The following is an 18,076-nucleotide window of genomic DNA, read 5'->3' as shown; positions in this document are numbered from 1 at the left end:
CTCCGGGGAGGGGGGGGGGACTCTGGAGAAGCTCATTCTACAGACAGAAAGTCTGGGCATACTACCAAGGACCACTAAGGCTTACAATGTAACAAGCTTAACCCAGAGGCAGTTTCTGAAAATACTTAAAGCGGCAGGGCAATTAAGATAAGGATTAGGCTAGAAATACAGGCATACCGGAATGTTTCCTTCCTGCCTCCCTTGCAGGATTAGCCCTGTAAAGTGAGAAAAGATTTCTTCCAACAACCGGTTTTCCGAACTGCTCAGAAAATTAACATCCGGTTCGGGATAACTGGTGTGAACCAGTAGCAGCCCACCTCTGCTCATAGCCTTTATGAGAAATGTATACACAGGATAGGAAGCCAGAGTCTGGATGGGATACAGAGAAACAGACTGACTCCAGATTGGCAAAGGAGTAAAATAAGGATGTATATTCTCTCCTTATTTATTCAAACCATATGTTGCGTACATTACAGGCAGTCCTCTGTTAAAAACTACATATCCAGTGACTATTCAAAGTTAAACAGTATGAATAAGTGGTGGTTATGGACATTCCTCAAAGTTCTAGCCATCCCAACACCCTTGCAGTCATGTAATTGTGTTCTGGGTGTTTGTCAACAAGTTCTCATGAAGGTGCAGTATCCCCTGGTCACTTGATCATGTTCTGTGACCTTCCGTATCAACTTCCCACAAGCCAAGTCAATGGGGAAGATGACAGGGAATGTCATATATTGTTTGGGTAAGTCTTCCCCTCCCAGGCACCCTTTCTCAGCCCCTCTGCATTTGCATCACCCCTCATCAGCTACCTCATGCTCCAGCCCTGAGCTTTGCTACATTTCCTTGGCCACTCATACCTTCTTGCATATCCTTCTCTACCTGCCAAAAGTGGGGGAAATTGCTGCCTGGGACTTGCAACTTCCTGCCACCTTCTCCATCAATGTTAGTTGTTGGAAGTTGGCAGGAAGTTGTGAGGATGGTTGCTTAATGAACCATCTTAATGATCTTTGTTTAACAAGAGTAATAGGGACTACTTGAAAACTGCATCACTTACAACAGAAATTTCAGTCCCAATTGCTGTTGTAACTCAAGGACTAGCTATGTAGAGGGAGGCTGGTTTGAAAAAAGTTGGGTAAGATTTTAAGATGGAAGCAGAAACACAAGTAATCTGAATTATAAGTAAAGTTTTCCCTGTCAGTCATGTCCGACTCTAGGACACAGTACTCATCTCCGGTTTTTGGCTGAGGGAGCCAGCATAGTCAAAAAACAACTTCCGTGGTCATGTGGCCAACATGGCTATACAACCAAGGTATATGGAATGCTGTTACCTTCCCACCAAAGTGGTACCTATTAATCTACTTGCATTTGCATGTCTTTGAACTCCTAGGCTAACAGTATTAATCTGATAATTACTCTGTTAGCTGAAAAGATGGATGATCTTTAAGTTCTAGTAATGAAAGTCAAAGACGACAGTGAAATATTAGGGCTAACGCTAAATATAAAGAAGACCAAACTGATAACAATAGGTACAACAAGCAATCTTAGAACTGACAATGAAGATAATTAAGTAACAGATAATTAAGTAGGCCTTTCTTACTATTATGAGAAAAGGAACCAGCAGACAGGAAATATGTCAAGGTGTCAGATCCCTAAAAGTGATATTGCCATTCAAGTGGAGGAAGGGGGAGACTTGGATTCGATTTACTAGCATTGCCTGTGTCATCAGATATTTTACAACCTATATCCTGGCGCCAAGGAGGCCTGAGATTCCCTTTACCTGCAGGAATTTATATGATAGCCATGTGGGTTGTCTCACTTTAAAGGGTAGTGGTGGGAATGCATGTTTGTTCAGGTTCTCAAATGAAATAGTAAAGAAAACATCTTCACACTTGTGTATTGGCTAAAATCTGCATTCTGACTTAAAGGGAGGGGTCTCTACCACTTTAATCCTATTGCTTTGCCTAAAGGTATTCAGATTGTGCTTTAGCTGGATGGCTTTCACTTCTGCTTAAGTGAAAGAATCCTTTTGAACAACTACGTTTCAAGAGTTCGTACTTTCTTAAGTTGGAAGGAGAGGCGATCCTTACACAAGGACTAACACTTGGTAGACTACCAGTGAAGATCTTAGAAGACAAATTCAGATCTATATTTACAAAGTTCAGAATAGTACAGGCAATGTTTCTCTGTGATAGGCAGAAGCTAGCCTTTGAAGAAGTATTTAAGCATCAATACTTTCTGAGTATTGATGCTTAAACTTTGGTGATGGAGATGATTCCTGACAATACCATGGATAGCCTAAAAAACACATAAATGGATCATAGAAAAAATCAATTCAGAATTCTTATTGGGAACACAAATAATTAAACCCAAATTATTATACTTTAGACATGTCATATGAAGACCAAAGCTCTCCAAAGAAAAAGGGGAAAGAGGAAGGAAAGAGCATAATACTACTTACACAAAGAGTATATGATGAGAATGCAATGGCTGTATACTGTAGGATGAAAGTGTGCTTCCTGGGGTCCAGCCTTGTCAGCCTCAGCCCTCACACTATGAACTAGGTATTTCTATTCAGAATTAAATAACTGCAGTTTTCAGTTATATCACTATTATGTAAAAAAATGCTGTTATCGCATGAAAGTTATTGACATTTTATTATATTAGTCAGTGTCGAATGAATATCCTGCACCAGGCTTCTTAATATATAAAAAAACAAACTAAGATGTCTGATCCTCAGACAGTCCATTCCAGAACTAGGAAATGAGTAAGAGATACATATTCCTTTACTAAAACTATACAATTTGAAATAAGACAAGGAAATGCATAGCAGGAAGAGTTCTATGTTGAATATTCAAATAAGCTAGTCATGAGCAAACCAATCACATTTTATATCTTTTTCATGATTACAAAAGTTTATCATAACCTGTACAGATTTATTTTTCATGACTTAATAGTTACAAATTGTTCATATAATTGTTTCTGTTATGAGTTAAGATACCTGTTTTTAAAAAAATATGTTGAGATAGTTAATGCACATAACAATATAGGTAACTAATTAATAAAGATGGTATTTATGGAGAATGTAGAAAAAGTAATTTCAAAAACTTGCACTTGCTATGGTAAATGACATGATGGAAAATGTTACTATTAGTGGAAAAATAGGCTGTCGAGAATAAAACAAAGTTACATCTGTGCTCAAGAATAAAATAATGTTATGACTTCCGGGGAATATAGCTAACTGAACACACGCATGGGGAGAGATCTCTGAAGTATTTCTCCCTGTAATGTTGCTCTTCTACCTTTTAACTGAAGGGACTGATATCCCATCAGTTTTTATGACCCACCCAGTTAGGGTGTGTCAAAGAACTTCCTCTCAGGACCCTTCAATACAGCTGTAAACCAGCAAATTGTTTTTGGAATTGAACTCCGAAGCTGTCTGCATGCCAAAAGCTGGAAGAGGAGGGGCTGCAATCTGTTCAGGGGTTGAAGAAGCTGTCCGTTTTGAAGTTTATTTTTTAAACAGTAAGTTATGCCTCCCTTTCTGAATCACCTTCAAAGATTATTATTCTATCTTAAATCAACTTAATAGAGGCTTTTTCTAGCAACAGCCTGCTATATTTTTTTGAAGATCTGCGCCATTTCAGGAATTTCTTTTGTCTTAAAGAACAAGGAAGAAGGCTGCTAAGGCAAGCCAAATAAGGAAGTTTGCTGAGGGAGAAAAAAAGAAAAGTTGACGGAGAAAGATAAAGTTTTAAAGTCGTGATTTTAGTTTACTGTTCTGGTAACTGGCAGCTTGATCTTCTTCGCTGTGGGTGGCTAAAATTTTCTGATTCTAATTTTGACTAAAAGAGGAAGCCAAGATGCTGGAACAAAGTATTTGAAAGGTTTTTAAATAAAATATGCCAATTTGTGGGCCAATTGCTCTCTGGTGATAAAAAATCCTTTCAAAGCACTTCTGAGATACAAATATGTGGAGAATGTTACCAAACTGCAGAGGCAAATTTTAAAATAGCTGAAAATGCAGAGGAGTATATCGCAGCCTTGAAAGAACCGGATATTAACTTTCATTTTCACCCTCACTATTAAGGTTCAAATGTAAACCTCTCAACACAACGGAAAGAAATGGCAAATGGCGGACTTCCGGTGGCACCGCAGGCGCTGGCAGTCGCTCCTTTTGGAACGTCAGCCCCACGATCTCATTAAAACCGCTAAGACAGTCCAAATCAGCTGTCTGGAGGTTTGGAAACCTTCCCCTCAGGAGAAGAGAGGAAGGCGAGCAGCCAGACAAAGTAGAGCTCCCCAAAAGCCCTAGGAGTAATTCTGGGGCTTGGAGGGTGAGAGCTCCCTGGTAGTCCGACCGAGCTCCGGATCCGGGACTTTTCTGCTTAAGCAGAACAAGACATCGCGACCACCCCTGCAATCAACATTTAGCTTCAAAATAATCTTAAAGCAGGCAGAACAAAAACAGGAGTCCTAGCAACTGCAAGTACTGAACTTTAACTCTGTATCAATATTTCTTCCTTCTAAGATCTTCAAAAGGGAAAGGAAACATGGCGCCTGAACTGTAACAGGGCATGGGAAAAGTGAAAGTTATAGTGAAAGTGATTGTTAACATCGTTAGCGCTTCTAAGGCTGTTTAAGACTATTGGATTCTATATTAAAGAAAGAAAGATTTAAAGTGGAAAGATTACAGTTTGGACTTTAAATAAACTATAATACTTACAAAAGATTTAAAAACATTTGGACTTACTGATTTGGTTGCTCTAAGAAGTATAAATCGAAAGTTAAAAATGGCTTCTAAGCAAATAAAATCTGGCTTTAAAAGTGCTGGAGGATTGCCAGCACAACCATCAAAACTACAATCTTTGTCTACCTTAAACCCACGAATATTTATTTATTTATTTATTTATTTTATTTAAATTTGTATACCGCCCTTTTCCTGGTGGACTCAGGGCGGTGCACAAGTAAAAAACATCCAATACAAAATTTAAAAATTTAAAAGAATTATACCCTTTGGCCGAAAATTAAGAACCTTACGACTAAAACCCATTAAATAATTAAAAAATCTAATATCTCAAAAATGGGGGGGGGGTTCACGCCAGCCCTGCTTGATGGAAGAAAAAAGTTTTTAGGGCGCGGCGAAAAGCCCGGAGATCTGATATCCTCCATATCTACGGGGGCAAATCGTTCCAGAGGGCAGGTGCTGCCACAGAGAAGGCCCTCCCCCTGGGGATCACCAGCCGACACTGCCTGGCTGATGGCACCCTGAGGAGTCCCTCTCTGTGGGAGCGTACTGGCCGGTGGGAGGCTATTGGCAGCAGAAGGCAGTCCCGCAAATACCCAGGTCCGATACCATGGAGCGCTTTAAAGGTGGTAACCAGTACCTTGAAGTGCACCCGGATGTCCACCGGGAGCCAATGCAGTTCGCGCAGGAGAGGTGTCACATGGGAGCGCCCTCTTGCTCCCATAATCCCCCGCGCAGCCGCATTCTGCACCAGCTGGAGCCTCCGGGTGCACCTCAAGGGGAGCCCCATGTAGAGAGCATTGCAGTAGTCCAGGCGGGAAATGACGAGTGCCTGAGTGACTGTGCGTAATATTGACTTTGGAAGCTCTACAGGAATCTTTACAGGAGGCTTTTAAGCAACAAACCACTGTTTTAGAGGGGAAAATTAAGGGAGTGTCTGATGAGATGGCTGAAATTAAAGAGGTCATTCAAACTCGGAATAAGGAAATAAGAGAAGATATAGTAATGGCATTTCAGGGTCTGGCAAAACACATTGAATTGTTGGATGAAAGAGTAGAAGAAATTAATCAGTCTAATCTGAATTTGGAAAATAAAATGGATGAAGTTCAGACCAAGGTGGATTGGCCAGATGATGAAGTGGTGATGTTACAATATAGAGCGATGGAGTTTGCCCTGAGAGTAAGAGGTCTGAGAGAACATAATCGAGAGAATCTGAGAGAGATCTTTGCAGAGGCTTTTGCAAAGATAACTGGGGAGCAAGAAGCAGATCTCTCATTGCAAATTGACAAAATATATCGTGTTAATTCCTGGTTTGCTAGACAGAATCAATTGCCAAGAGTTATTGTGATTTACTTTACAACGAGGAGGACTCGAAATGAAATTTTACAAGCCTTCTATAAAAATAAACTTCAAATGGCAGGACAAGAGGTTTTAGTGCTGAAAGAAATCCCCCCCAAAATGTTGAGAAGCAGAAAGGAGTTTGCTTTTTTGGTGGATGAACTTAGAAATCGACAGATTCAGTTTAGATGGGATGTTCCAACTGGATTGGTGGTGAATTATATGGGAGAAAGCCATCGCCTTAACACAATTTGGAAGGCAAGAGATTTTTATACTAATGTATTAAAGGCTGGATGCCCACCATCTCAGGAAATGAGGAGAAGAAAAGAAGAGCTGGCAATACAGGGACAGAAGGAAAGTAAACAGCCACAAGCTGCAGGAGAGACCTTGCTTATTGAAGAAGATTTATTGCAACTTTTTGGTACTGTTCAACCTTTGGAAGTAGCAGAAAAAAGAGAAGAACCAAAAGATCAAAGACAGACTCGTGCTGCGGCTAAACAAAAAGAACAAGATTTAAAGATACAGCAAACTCAAATGAAAGCTCAAGAAGCTACAAAAACAGAATACTGGATACTCAAAAGGACAAAAAAGGATTACTTCAAAATACCCAAAATCGTGCAAGATTGCCCAAATCTTTTTTTGACATGATGGATGATATGGAGTTGAGAGATATCTGGCGGGAACGAAATGTTGAAGAAAAGGATTTTACTTTTTTCTCTGATAGACATCAATCTTTTTCTAGGTTTGATTTTATACTAATCACTAATGATTTCTTTTCTAGGGTAAAGAAGACGAAGATATGTTCAAGAATTTTATCTGATCATAGTCCGGTGTGGATGGAATTAGAGCAGGAAAAGGGAGCTAGAAGGTCTTGGAGGCTAAATGAAAATTTGTTTAGATATGAGGAAAATGTGAAAGAATGTAAAAAACAAATGAAAGAATTTTTTGTTATGAATATCCACAAGGGTACATCTATGGAAATGGTTTGGGGTGCAAGTAAAGCATACATGAGAGGAACCCTAATACATTTGAATAATAAATATAGACGTAAACAAGAAAAGAAACGGAGGGATTTAGAAGAGGAAATAAAAAAGAAAGAGCAGGCACTTATATTGAATCCAACAGATAAGAAAATAAAGGAAACAATAAATTTGTTGCGAGGGCAGTTCAATATGTTGATGGCAGATCAAGTGGCAACTAATTTACAATATGCTAAACATAATACTTTTTGTAATGTGAATAAACCAGGTAGATGGTTAGCTTGCTTGTTAAGGAAAAAACAAAAGCTACGTACTATAGAAAAAATAGAATACAAAGGTAAAGAGTATATCAACAAAATATGATTAAAAAAGCTTTTTTAGAATTCTAAAAAAATATGCTAGCGAAGTTATATGCTAGTGATACAATTCAAGGCAAAGACATAGATAGATATTTACAGGAGGAGAATATTCCTGTAATTACACCAGAGCAAAGGGAAGGATTGAACCAACCAATAACTTCAGAGGAAATTATTTTAGCAATTAAACAGTTAAAAGGGGGTAAAGCTCCAGGCACAGATGGACTGACAGCTGTTTATTATAAAAATTTGCAGTTAGAAATGATAGAACTGCTTAAGGAATTGCTTAGTAAGATTCAAGCCGGAGGAGATGTACCCCCATCTTGGAGAAGAGTTTTTATTTCATTGATTCCAAAGGAGGACCAAGATCGTAGTCAACCTAAAAATTATAGGCCAATATCGCTTTTAAACACGATTAAGATTTTTGCTAAAATATTAGCAAATAGGTTAATGATAATCATGCAACAAATGATTCATAATGACCAATCTGGATTTATAAGTGGGAGACAAATGAAATGTAATGTAAGACAAATTGTAAACTTATTGGAATATTTGGAAAGAAACAACCAGGTCCCTGCAGCGCTTATCTTTTTGGATGCGGAGAAGGCATTTGATCAATTGAATTGGCAATTTTTATTGAAAATAATAGAAAAGATGCAGTTTGGAGAATACTTTACACAATCTCTTAGGGCAATATACCAGAGACAAACAGCACAAATAATAATTAACGGTGGTTTAACAGAAACTTTTAAAATTGAAAAAGGAACAAGACAGGGATGCTCTTTATCACCATTATTGTTTATTTTAACTTAGGAACCTTTATTGAATAAAATACGAGGGTCAAATAAAATAAAGGGAATTAAAATTAGACATCATGATTATAGACTAAGAGCATTCGCAGATGACTTGGTTGTCACTTTAACTCAACCAGTACAATCAGTTACAGGTTTAATGGATATAATTAGCCAATATGGACAAATGTCTGGATTTAAAATAAATAAACAAAAAACAAAGATAATAACTAAAAATATGACGGTAAAGCAAAAAGAAAAACTAGAAAGATTAACAGGATTTGAAATAGTAAAAAAGGTTAAATATTTAGGGGTATATATTACAGCTTCAAATGTAAAATTATATAAAAATAATTATGAATTGTTATGGTAAAGCATACAGAAAGAGATGGAGAATTGGGGAAAACTACAATTATCTCTGTTGGGAATAATAGCAGCAATAAAAATGAATGTTTTACCTAAGTTTTTATTTTTGTTCCAAATGATACCAATACTCAAGAAAGATGAAAATTTGAGGGAATGGCAGAAGGGTATTAATAATTTTGTTTGGGTAGGGAAAAGACCGAGAATAAAGTTAAAAATAATGCAAGATATACGTGAAAGAGGAGGTCTTAAAATGCTTAATTCAAAATTATACTATGAAGCAGCTGTCTTAACAATAATTAGTGATTGGATTAATTCAACAGAAGAAAGAATATTGAATATTGAAGGATATGATTTGTTATATGGTTGGCATGCTTATTTATTATATGATAAGAAGATGGATAAGACCTTTAAAAGCCGTATATTAAGGAATGCCTTGTTACGAATTTGGAAAAAGTATCAATATATGTTAAATTATAAGATACCTATATGGGCAATACCCAGACATGCGATAGAGAATATAAGTGTAGAACAAAAGCAAGAGGTGATTACCTATAAAGAGCTTCTTAAAATGGAAGGGGGTATATTGCAGTTAAAATCTTTAAATGCATTAAAAGAAGAAAGGATAATTCAAACGTGGTTTCAGTATGGCCAGTTGCAAGCTAGATGGAAAGAATATCAGAGAATTGGTATCATGCAGAACGAGGAAAATTTGGTAAAACAAATTAGAGATCAAGGTCAAATGCATATAAAAAGATTATATAATATATTGATAGAAATAGATTCAGAAACGGAATTAGTTAAGGATTGTATGATAAAATGGGCACAAAACATTCAGGAACCAATAATGATGGAAACTTGGGAAAAAATATGGGTTAGAAATGTGAAATTTACGCAAGCACAAAATTTAAGAGAAAATTTTTATAAAATGTTCTATAGATGGCATTTAGATCCTAAAAAGTTAGCTTGTATGTATCTGAATTTGCAATCTAAGTGTTGGAGATGTGATTGTGATGACACCACTTATTATCATATATGGTGGACTTGTAAAAAAGTTAAAGCATTTTGGATTAAAATATGGTGGATTATCCAAAATATTCTTAAAAAGAAGATAAAGTTTACTCCACAATTGTTTTTGCTGGGTATAATCACAGATTGTACGGTTATAGAGACTAAATTGATTTTAAATTTAATAACTACAGTTAGACTTTTGGTGGCGCAATATTGGAAGAAGGAAGATTTGCCTACTATTGAAGAATGGACATTAAAAGTAGCGAATTTGGCAGAAATGGCAAAAATTTCAGCTTATTTGAAAGATCATTCACAAGAAAGATATATATCGGAATGGAGAAGATGGATTGATTATATTCAAAACAAATATCAGACTAAAAAGTATCAAATAGCTTATGAATGAATAGAAAAATTGAGAGTACTTATATTTAGTTAAGTAAAAGGGGAGTTAAAGTGTGAAGTGGGGGATAGGAATCCATAGTTAGCTAGCTTAGTTTAGTATATGATTGTTAATCGTTATACCCTGTATTTTGTTCTGGGAAGTTCGGGGGGGTTGGGGGGGATAAGGAAGTGGGGGGATGGGGAAATATTTGTAAAAAAATTTTTTGTAAAACTCTTGAATAAAAAAAAAAGAAATGGCAAATGGCAAGAAAAAAGACAAATGTGAGATTTTTTTCTTTAAAGACGTTAACAAGGTTGAGGATTTCATATATATAAAATGCTTATTGGTCATTCCATGTCACGTGGTCTGATTTCAGAAAAGTGCCCTGCTCGACCATCACGGATTTTGATGAAATTTTGTGTGAACATGAACACATGTCCCCAATAACATTAGTAAAGTGTTACTTGTGCTAATGCAATACTTGTGGAGATATAGGCATTTGTTTGATCCCATACCACAGCCTTCTACAGTATGACTCTGAAGTTCCAGCAACTTTGAGTCATAATATCTCCGGCAATATTTTGTTGAGAGAAAAAAAAACTTGGCCATCTTGTACAACTTTTTGTGCTCTATTAAACAAAATAATAAAAATATTCTCATGAGTGATCTCGATCTAAATAAATTGGAGGAAAGTTGGCTGAAAATAGTGCGGCTCAAAAAAAGGTTAAAGTTTGGCTTTTTATATCTCTGGAAGGAAAGGTATGATAAATGTGAAACTTTGTGTGTAATAACTTAGCAACAGAAGGTTTTCGAATATAAAATTTCATTCTCCTACTGCTTTCCAATAGTTTACAAATTGAGTGTAAAGTTGATGTTTTTTGTAAAAACACCAAAAATAGAGTATTTTCAGCCCGCTTTCACAAAAAAAGACTTTCTGGAAACTCTAATAAATCATTCTCATTAGAAAGAGCATGTTTCATATGCCCTAAAAAAGTAAGGTTGGTTTTTCATTGCAAAATTTCATTGAAATCCGTGATGGTCTAGCAGGGACATCCAGACCACTTGACATGGCATGACCCTCAATGCAACTCTTAAAGTAAGCAAAAGCTATTGTAAATGAATCTGAGAGTACCTGTATTAAGAAAAAGTTAAAGAAAAATTCTGTATGTTAAAAAGGATGTTTATAAAAGAAAAAAATATTATATAAGGGTAGTTTGGAAGGAGGGAGCTAAATGCAATATTGAAGTTTAAAACTTGCATGTTAAAGTCAAAGAATAAGATGTATTAGAAAGTTTTGATTTTTTTAAAAAGTGCTTTTTTGTTTGTTTGTTTTTAAAAAGTTTAGTACTTTGAGGGGAAGGGGAAAAAAGGTCCCCCCATGCTTCAGTAAGGCCAAAGATTTGAAAGAATACAATAAATTTTGTAAATAAAAATGGTGACAGTTCACAAAGATTACTAGTACAAATAGAAATACATACTATTTCCATAGCAAGGAAGATAAAGCAGGAATAGTTAAATTGAATACTTTATTTAAAGAAGAAAATATGTTCTTATTTAGGTATCATTTCTGGAATTTGTGCTTGTGGGGGAAAAATGAAATTTTGATTTTGGCTTTGTTGATTAGAAAGATTTGGTGTTATAGAAATGGCTAGTTACAGTATATATTAATATGTAAAAGCAAAAAATTGAGTTTGAAGTGTATTTATCTTGTACTGTGCTAGGAAAAGTTGGAAGTCAATGCCCCCTTTTCTTTCTTTTTCTCTTCCTCCTTGTATTTAACACCCCCTTTTCCCAGTCCCTTTCCTTTCCTTAATTCTATTTTCTTTTCTTTTCTTTTGTATTTTATACAATAAAAAAGAATAAAATAATGTTACATCTGTAATATCAAACCATCTTGCAGTTTACTGCACAAAGTTTAACTGCAATGAGTCATTTTTTCCAACTCTTCCAGTATAGAGTTAACTCATGTCACAGTAGTAATCCATTTACTCATGGTTGGCAGTTTGCAAAGGTTATGGAGCTATCTTGTTTAATTACTCCCTTCTATGTTACTATTAATTTACAAAAAAAGATTCTAAAATACTGTTCCTCAAGAATAGCATGATTTGAATGATAACTTTGTTATAGTCTTCAACCAGTCAAAAGTTACATCATCAACAAGGCAAAACTGAAAACAAATGGATGAATATAATAGAAGCATTTCTTAAGCAATTATATTGAAATGATGAGTGAGTCTAGCAACATAATTTGAAACCACATCTTACTGCTCTAAGAATAGTCAGTAACCAGACATTCCATTGCTGGTTGGATCACCATTGAGTCCAACAGTTTCCTGGAATGGGCCAATTGAATGGGTGAGAATGACGATGAACCAGAAAGCAATCAGAGAGTGATCTGTCTCAGGATACACATAAGTTTTCACATTAACTTCAGGGATCATACTTATTCAGTGTAGAATCTGAAGGTAGCATAACTAAATCCCTCAGCTTGGAGAGGGAATTATGCTACCATTGTATTACAAAACTGTCACTGAATTAATTTATGGTATTTGTCAGAATATCTATCTATACGTGTTAAACTATAATATAATTTAAATGAGAATTATAGCTGTTCTCAAAATCAATGTTTTCATTATCAAATGTAAATAAATGTGAAAATAATTTGTTCTTAATAAATATACTGAATATTGTTAGAGTTTAAAATATACAAATTGCTATAACTATAATAAACAATACGAATTTGGATGTCGAGCCCGACATCAGCTCGACACTTCAGCTTGTTTGGCTAAACTCTGTTTTTCCGTTTGGCGATTCATCTGAAGAGCTGCCCAGCCGCGGATCAGAAGAGCCGAGATTGGATTAGATTGTATCCAGCATATAATTCTGTTAAATATTTTATTTAAATAATAGTATCCCTAAGAAGCAGAGTAGCAGAAAAATAGCAATTTCACAATGGAAATGAAGTGACTGAGGTGCATGGTCTACAATTTCATCCTGTAAATGCTCTTAATAGCAATGCTCCCGCAAATGAAACAACTATTATCTGTGACAATAAAGTATACCAATTAAATGCAATTTCAAATATTTCTTCATAGTTTGCTTTAAAGTTTAAAAAGCACACCCAGTAGATATAACCTGATCCAAAATATGAAATAGTTACCATCTAGAACATATTAGTAATTGCCCAGAGGCATTAATCTTTTAGTTCAAAATTCAACAAAATTCTGTCTTGATTTTCATAAATGTTAACTCCTGTTTTCCCAGTGAGGGTCTGGTAATATGAAAATCAAGATTCCTATAGAAAAACATAAAGAATATTAATTAATGTTCCTTTGCTATTTTATGAGCATTGCACAATTATAGTTATACAGTTGTACATGGATGGGTTCAGATCTTCCTTGTATTGGTTCTTGTTGGAAAGAGACAATAAAGTTTATACCCTGTATCTCTCATTCTGTTTTATGTACCTTCTAAGTAAAAATTCCAAAATGACTGATAGAAGTTATTAAGTTCAATGATCATGCAGCACACATTATTGCAGTTATATTGTTCTTGCTACTCAAGAAAACAAACTGATCCAGAAAGTTACAGTCCAACTTGCTGTTATCTATCAGCATCAATCAATCAATCAATCAATCAATCAGAATAGAGCAGGAAGGGACCTTGAACCAGCCCCCCTGCTCAAGTAGGAGACTCCATACCATTTCAGACAAATGACTGTCCAGTCTCTTCTTAAATCTCCAGTGATAAAGTACCCATAACTTCTGAAGGCAGGCTGTTCCACTGGTTAATTATCCTCACTGTTAGGAAGTTTCTCCTTAATTCCAGATTGCTTCTTTCTTTGATTAATTTCCATCCATTGTTTCTTGTCCTGTCCTCTGGTGTTTTGGAAAATAAATTGACCCCCTCCTCTTTGTGGCAGCCTCTCAAATACTGGAATACTGCTTAGTCCTTCTTTTCTCTAGACTAGTCAAACCCAAATCCTGCAACTGTTCATTATATGTTTTAGTCCCCAGGACTTTAATCTTAGTTGATCTTCTTTGCACCTTTTTTCAAATTCTCAACATCTTTTTTGTAATGTGGCGACCAAAGCTGGATGAAGTTTTACAGGTGTAGTTTTACTAAGGCTTTATAAAGTGGTACTAATACTTCATGTGCTTTTGATTCTATGCCTCTGTTTATACATGCCTATCTTCACTAGGGTTGGGTAGTTGTTAGCAGAATAAAACCCTATATCACATCCTAGTTACTATGGTAGAATGCCTACCATGAATCCCAATCTTCACTGTTGAAATTAGTTTTATATAGTTAAAATTTTAAAAAAGAAAATATCATTCCATGGTATACAGTAGAAAAGATGTTAAGATTTCTTTAGATGGATAATCCAATTTCCCAGTCATAAAAGAAAATGAGGGCAGTCATACCTGTTAAAATGATATCTACCACAACTTCTTCAAATGTAGGATTCTTGAAGTTTACAATGATAGAAGAATGGTGACCAAGACAAGAACTGACATTAGCTGGTTCCATTGGTTGAGGTATCAGACCAATACCCGACAAGTAAAACACCCATTCCTCAAGCTGTAAATGGATAGAAAGGCTCATATTTTAAGTAGATTAAATGTTTTAGCTCTCTAAAATACAATATATAAATCTTATATCATATAAAAATGTATAAATGCATTTTACTCCATGCCAGTCAAATAGCTTTGGTACTCCTATGCTTATTACAACACAAACTCAGAGCTAGAGTGCAAGGAAAATACTCTTTTACCACAGGAAAGTCTTCTGCTGCTTTTCCACTGAGGTCATTGTTGATTATGATTACTATAATTCATTATGATTTGGGAAAATGCTATAAGATAGTTTTCATTCTTAACAAACCGGTTATTCCTGTCATTGTGATAGTGGACTAGTTTCTTCAATACTATAGCACACAGAACAATGGCTTCACATGGAGACCTAATTTTTGCATTTGTTTATACAACAAAAAGATGACAAATCTCTTACGAATCAGATTTCTGTCATGAATAACTATTACACTATTTTGATAACAGTGAAAAAACTATAAAAACATTAAATGAAAAATCACTGCCCTGAGAGCAAATAAGTTGGGCATTCTACACAGAAAAGACTTATCATAGAGAGCAACTTTTAAAGAAACAAGTACTTTGTTGTTGTTGTTGTTAGGTGCGAAGTCGTGTCCGACCCATAGTTAAGAAATCCAAAATACATATTACATATAAGTCAAGAAACATTACAAAGTAACTATTTAATTTTTTTTTTTACAGATACTTAAGTAACAGTGACGCAGCAAAGATTATATCCCAAACACAGTATCAGAAATTAAATCATTTTAACACAATGAGCTGCTTTTGCACTGACAACCTTGTTTCCAAAAGTTGTACTTCCCATACTGGGAGCCCCCTACTTCAGAAGACATTCAAAAATTGTTCTAGAGCAGGAGTGTCAAACTCGATTTCAGGGAGGGCTGCATCAGGATTGTGTTTGACCTCAGAGGGCAAGGGTGGGCATGGTCAGGGTGGGCGTGGCCATGGTGGGCATTTGACACAAGCTCAAGATGCATTATTCCCCCTTCTCTTTTTTATTTCTACAGTTCTTTACTATAATCATTTTCCTATCTCTTTTACCAGATATTACTAGCAAACATTTATTACTTATTCTTTATACTCCACTAAAAATTTTATTTCTAAATTTATACCCCATTGTTTAATAGTAAATTGCTTTTCCAGGCAGAAAATCTATTTATACTATTGTACTATAGTATAAATAGTACAATAGCAATAGCATAAATAACATGACAATACAAGATCTAACAGCAGAGGTAATTTCCAGGATAGTAAATAGAAATGGCTGTCAATTATATATTGTTGATTGTAGATTAAATGGACTACAGTATGTAAAATCTGGCATTAAACTGTAGTATTAACATAGGATGTTGCTTGCTTTCTATCCAGATCAGGCACTTAACTTGAGGCCACATAATTGTAATCCAATCCAATCCGGTCCTCCTGTAGTACTCTGCCGGTTGAAAATGAGCTGCATGGAGACCCCCAGCAGCCCATTGTTGGCCAGAAGAGTGCTACTGGTGGTCAGGGAGGCCAAAAATGGGAAGCACAGGGCTTCTGTGCAGCCTGTTTTCAGCCGGCAGAGTGCTGCAGGAGGCCAAGAACGGCTGCTGGGGGGACACACGCGCCCCCTGTAGCCCATTTTGGCCAGCAGAAGCACCATGGGCTGGTGCTTTGATATATCCAGGCTGGCCCCATGGGCCAGAGTTAAGCACCCCGAGGGCCTTTAGTTTGACACCCCCATTCTAGAGGATTGAGGAGCTCTTGGAATATTGGAGCTCATCCTCACTTATAAAGAAATATTAATAGTAACTTTGAATACATTTGCAAAAAGAACATAATATTTGACAGTTGGATCAACTATACAAATAACCATTCTAAAAGCATTCCAGAAAAGTAATTTTAAAAAGCTGAAGTCACTAAATTAAAGTCTACTATAACAGATGCTGCACTTAAATGGAAATTATGTTCAATCAAAACAAGAAAGGTAATAAACCCAATCCTATAATAATTTTGATTTTTTTTTTTGCAAGCTTTGTGATCGATCCTATACCTGTTACTTTTGACAAATGTTCTGCTTATTTAGAGGAGCTACATAGTCACAGTAGTATATTAAATAAGGAGACAAAAAAGCTAAGCAAAGAATATTTTGCAGGACCTGATAACAGAACCTCTAATAGCACTTAGTGTCATTCCATTCTAAATGTATATTTTGAAACAAAGGCAGAACGATAGGATTAGAAGCAGCCCTCACCCAAGAGCCAAAACAGGACAAAAGCCACTAAGCCACAATAGGAATTACCCAACACCCTTCCAGAACACAAGCCCCTTCATTGTATCACCCCCAGCAAACTTCAACCAAACCTGAGAGCTCAGACAACCTATAGAGCCAGCTCCCTACATAACCCCTACAACAGCCATTAGAATACATGTTCTTGCACAGGAACAGGAAGCTCAAGTGCAAAGCCCAAGAGAAGTATAAAAAAACCCCACTCTCAACTGCATGTAGTCAACTGTACCAGAACCATGTGCTTGGTGGTTCTGCTTCATCATTAAACCATCTTTCCAATTAGATTCTGAGTGGGGTGTGTGTGTGTGTGTGTGCAGCTACTTCTACAAGACAGACAATACAAACATGCTGGACAAATTTCACTCTCACCAGACAAGTCCAAGGTGTTCAGAACTTGCTGTGCCAACTACTCCCAATTGTCATCCCTCCATGAATCCATTTAACTGATTACAACAAATGAGGCAAGAAAGAAAACTTTACAATGAATTTCCACCTTCCCCCCATAGTCTTTCCAGCTGTCTTCTGGGAATTAAAAAGAGTCTTTAGTCTCCACTTCTCCATCTCAGGGTCCTCTCTTTCATGTCTGCTGGGTAGTGTTATGCTTGGCTTGGTGATAAAGCCAGTCAGTCAGGTTTGGAAAGGTCTGCTACATCCTGGTTGCTGTGATGACTGTCTAGTGGATGGCTGGATACAAACCCAATTCCCTGGCTCAAATGGATGGTCTCCTCTGGATGCAGCATCTGGGTCAGTGTGATCTGCTTCTACAGGTTGCAGAGTCATCTCTGCAGGGCTGAAAGACATGAGAACAGGGCCCCTCCCCCCATGAGTGATCTTCCCAGGAAAGGCATTGTTGGAGGATAAGAGATGGACAGGTAGAGTGGGGGGTGGATCAGGCAGAGTTTTTTAAAAAACATTAAGGTTAACATTGCAGATGTTAAATAGACAGATAAAACCACTTAAACACATACAGTAAATGCAAGAATGAAACTTTTCCTGTAAATGAATTTAAGAGAGAAAGAAAAAATGAACATAGTTCTCTTCACCCTGTTCTGCTGGACAGGCAAACCCAGGGTAAAGGTATTTTTTTCTTTTCATTGCTTTAACCTTCCCCTCCCCCCACAACAATTTAAAATTCTTGTCTCTAGGAATCAGAGACATTTAACAGTTGCAATTACCTCGAGGTCACACAAAGAAACACATATACATACAAAGACAAGGAAAAGAGAAAAGGAAAGG

The 18,076-nt window shown here is 36.4% G+C and overlaps 1 protein-coding gene across 1 annotated transcript in view; it reads right to left on the bottom strand.

The window, feature by feature from the left end:
- Nucleotides 1–18,076, bottom strand: part of CFAP47 (cilia and flagella associated protein 47) — a 596,979-nt gene that overhangs the window by 210,898 nt on the left and 368,005 nt on the right. Inside the window, exon 55 of the mRNA XM_087871295.1 lies at nucleotides 14,386–14,542. Within this exon, the coding sequence (XP_087727421.1) occupies nucleotides 14,386–14,542 (157 nt within the window). The remainder of the gene's footprint in view (nucleotides 1–14,385; nucleotides 14,543–18,076) is intronic.

The sequence above is a fragment of the Pantherophis guttatus genome, chromosome 5 (genome assembly GCF_059756535.1).
Source record: "Pantherophis guttatus breed Tessera chromosome 5, ASM5975653v1, whole genome shotgun sequence".
Classification (NCBI taxonomy): domain Eukaryota; kingdom Metazoa; phylum Chordata; class Lepidosauria; order Squamata; family Colubridae; genus Pantherophis; species Pantherophis guttatus.
Note: the sequence above shows the minus strand (reverse complement) of the source record. Positions and strands in the feature narration are given on the sequence as shown.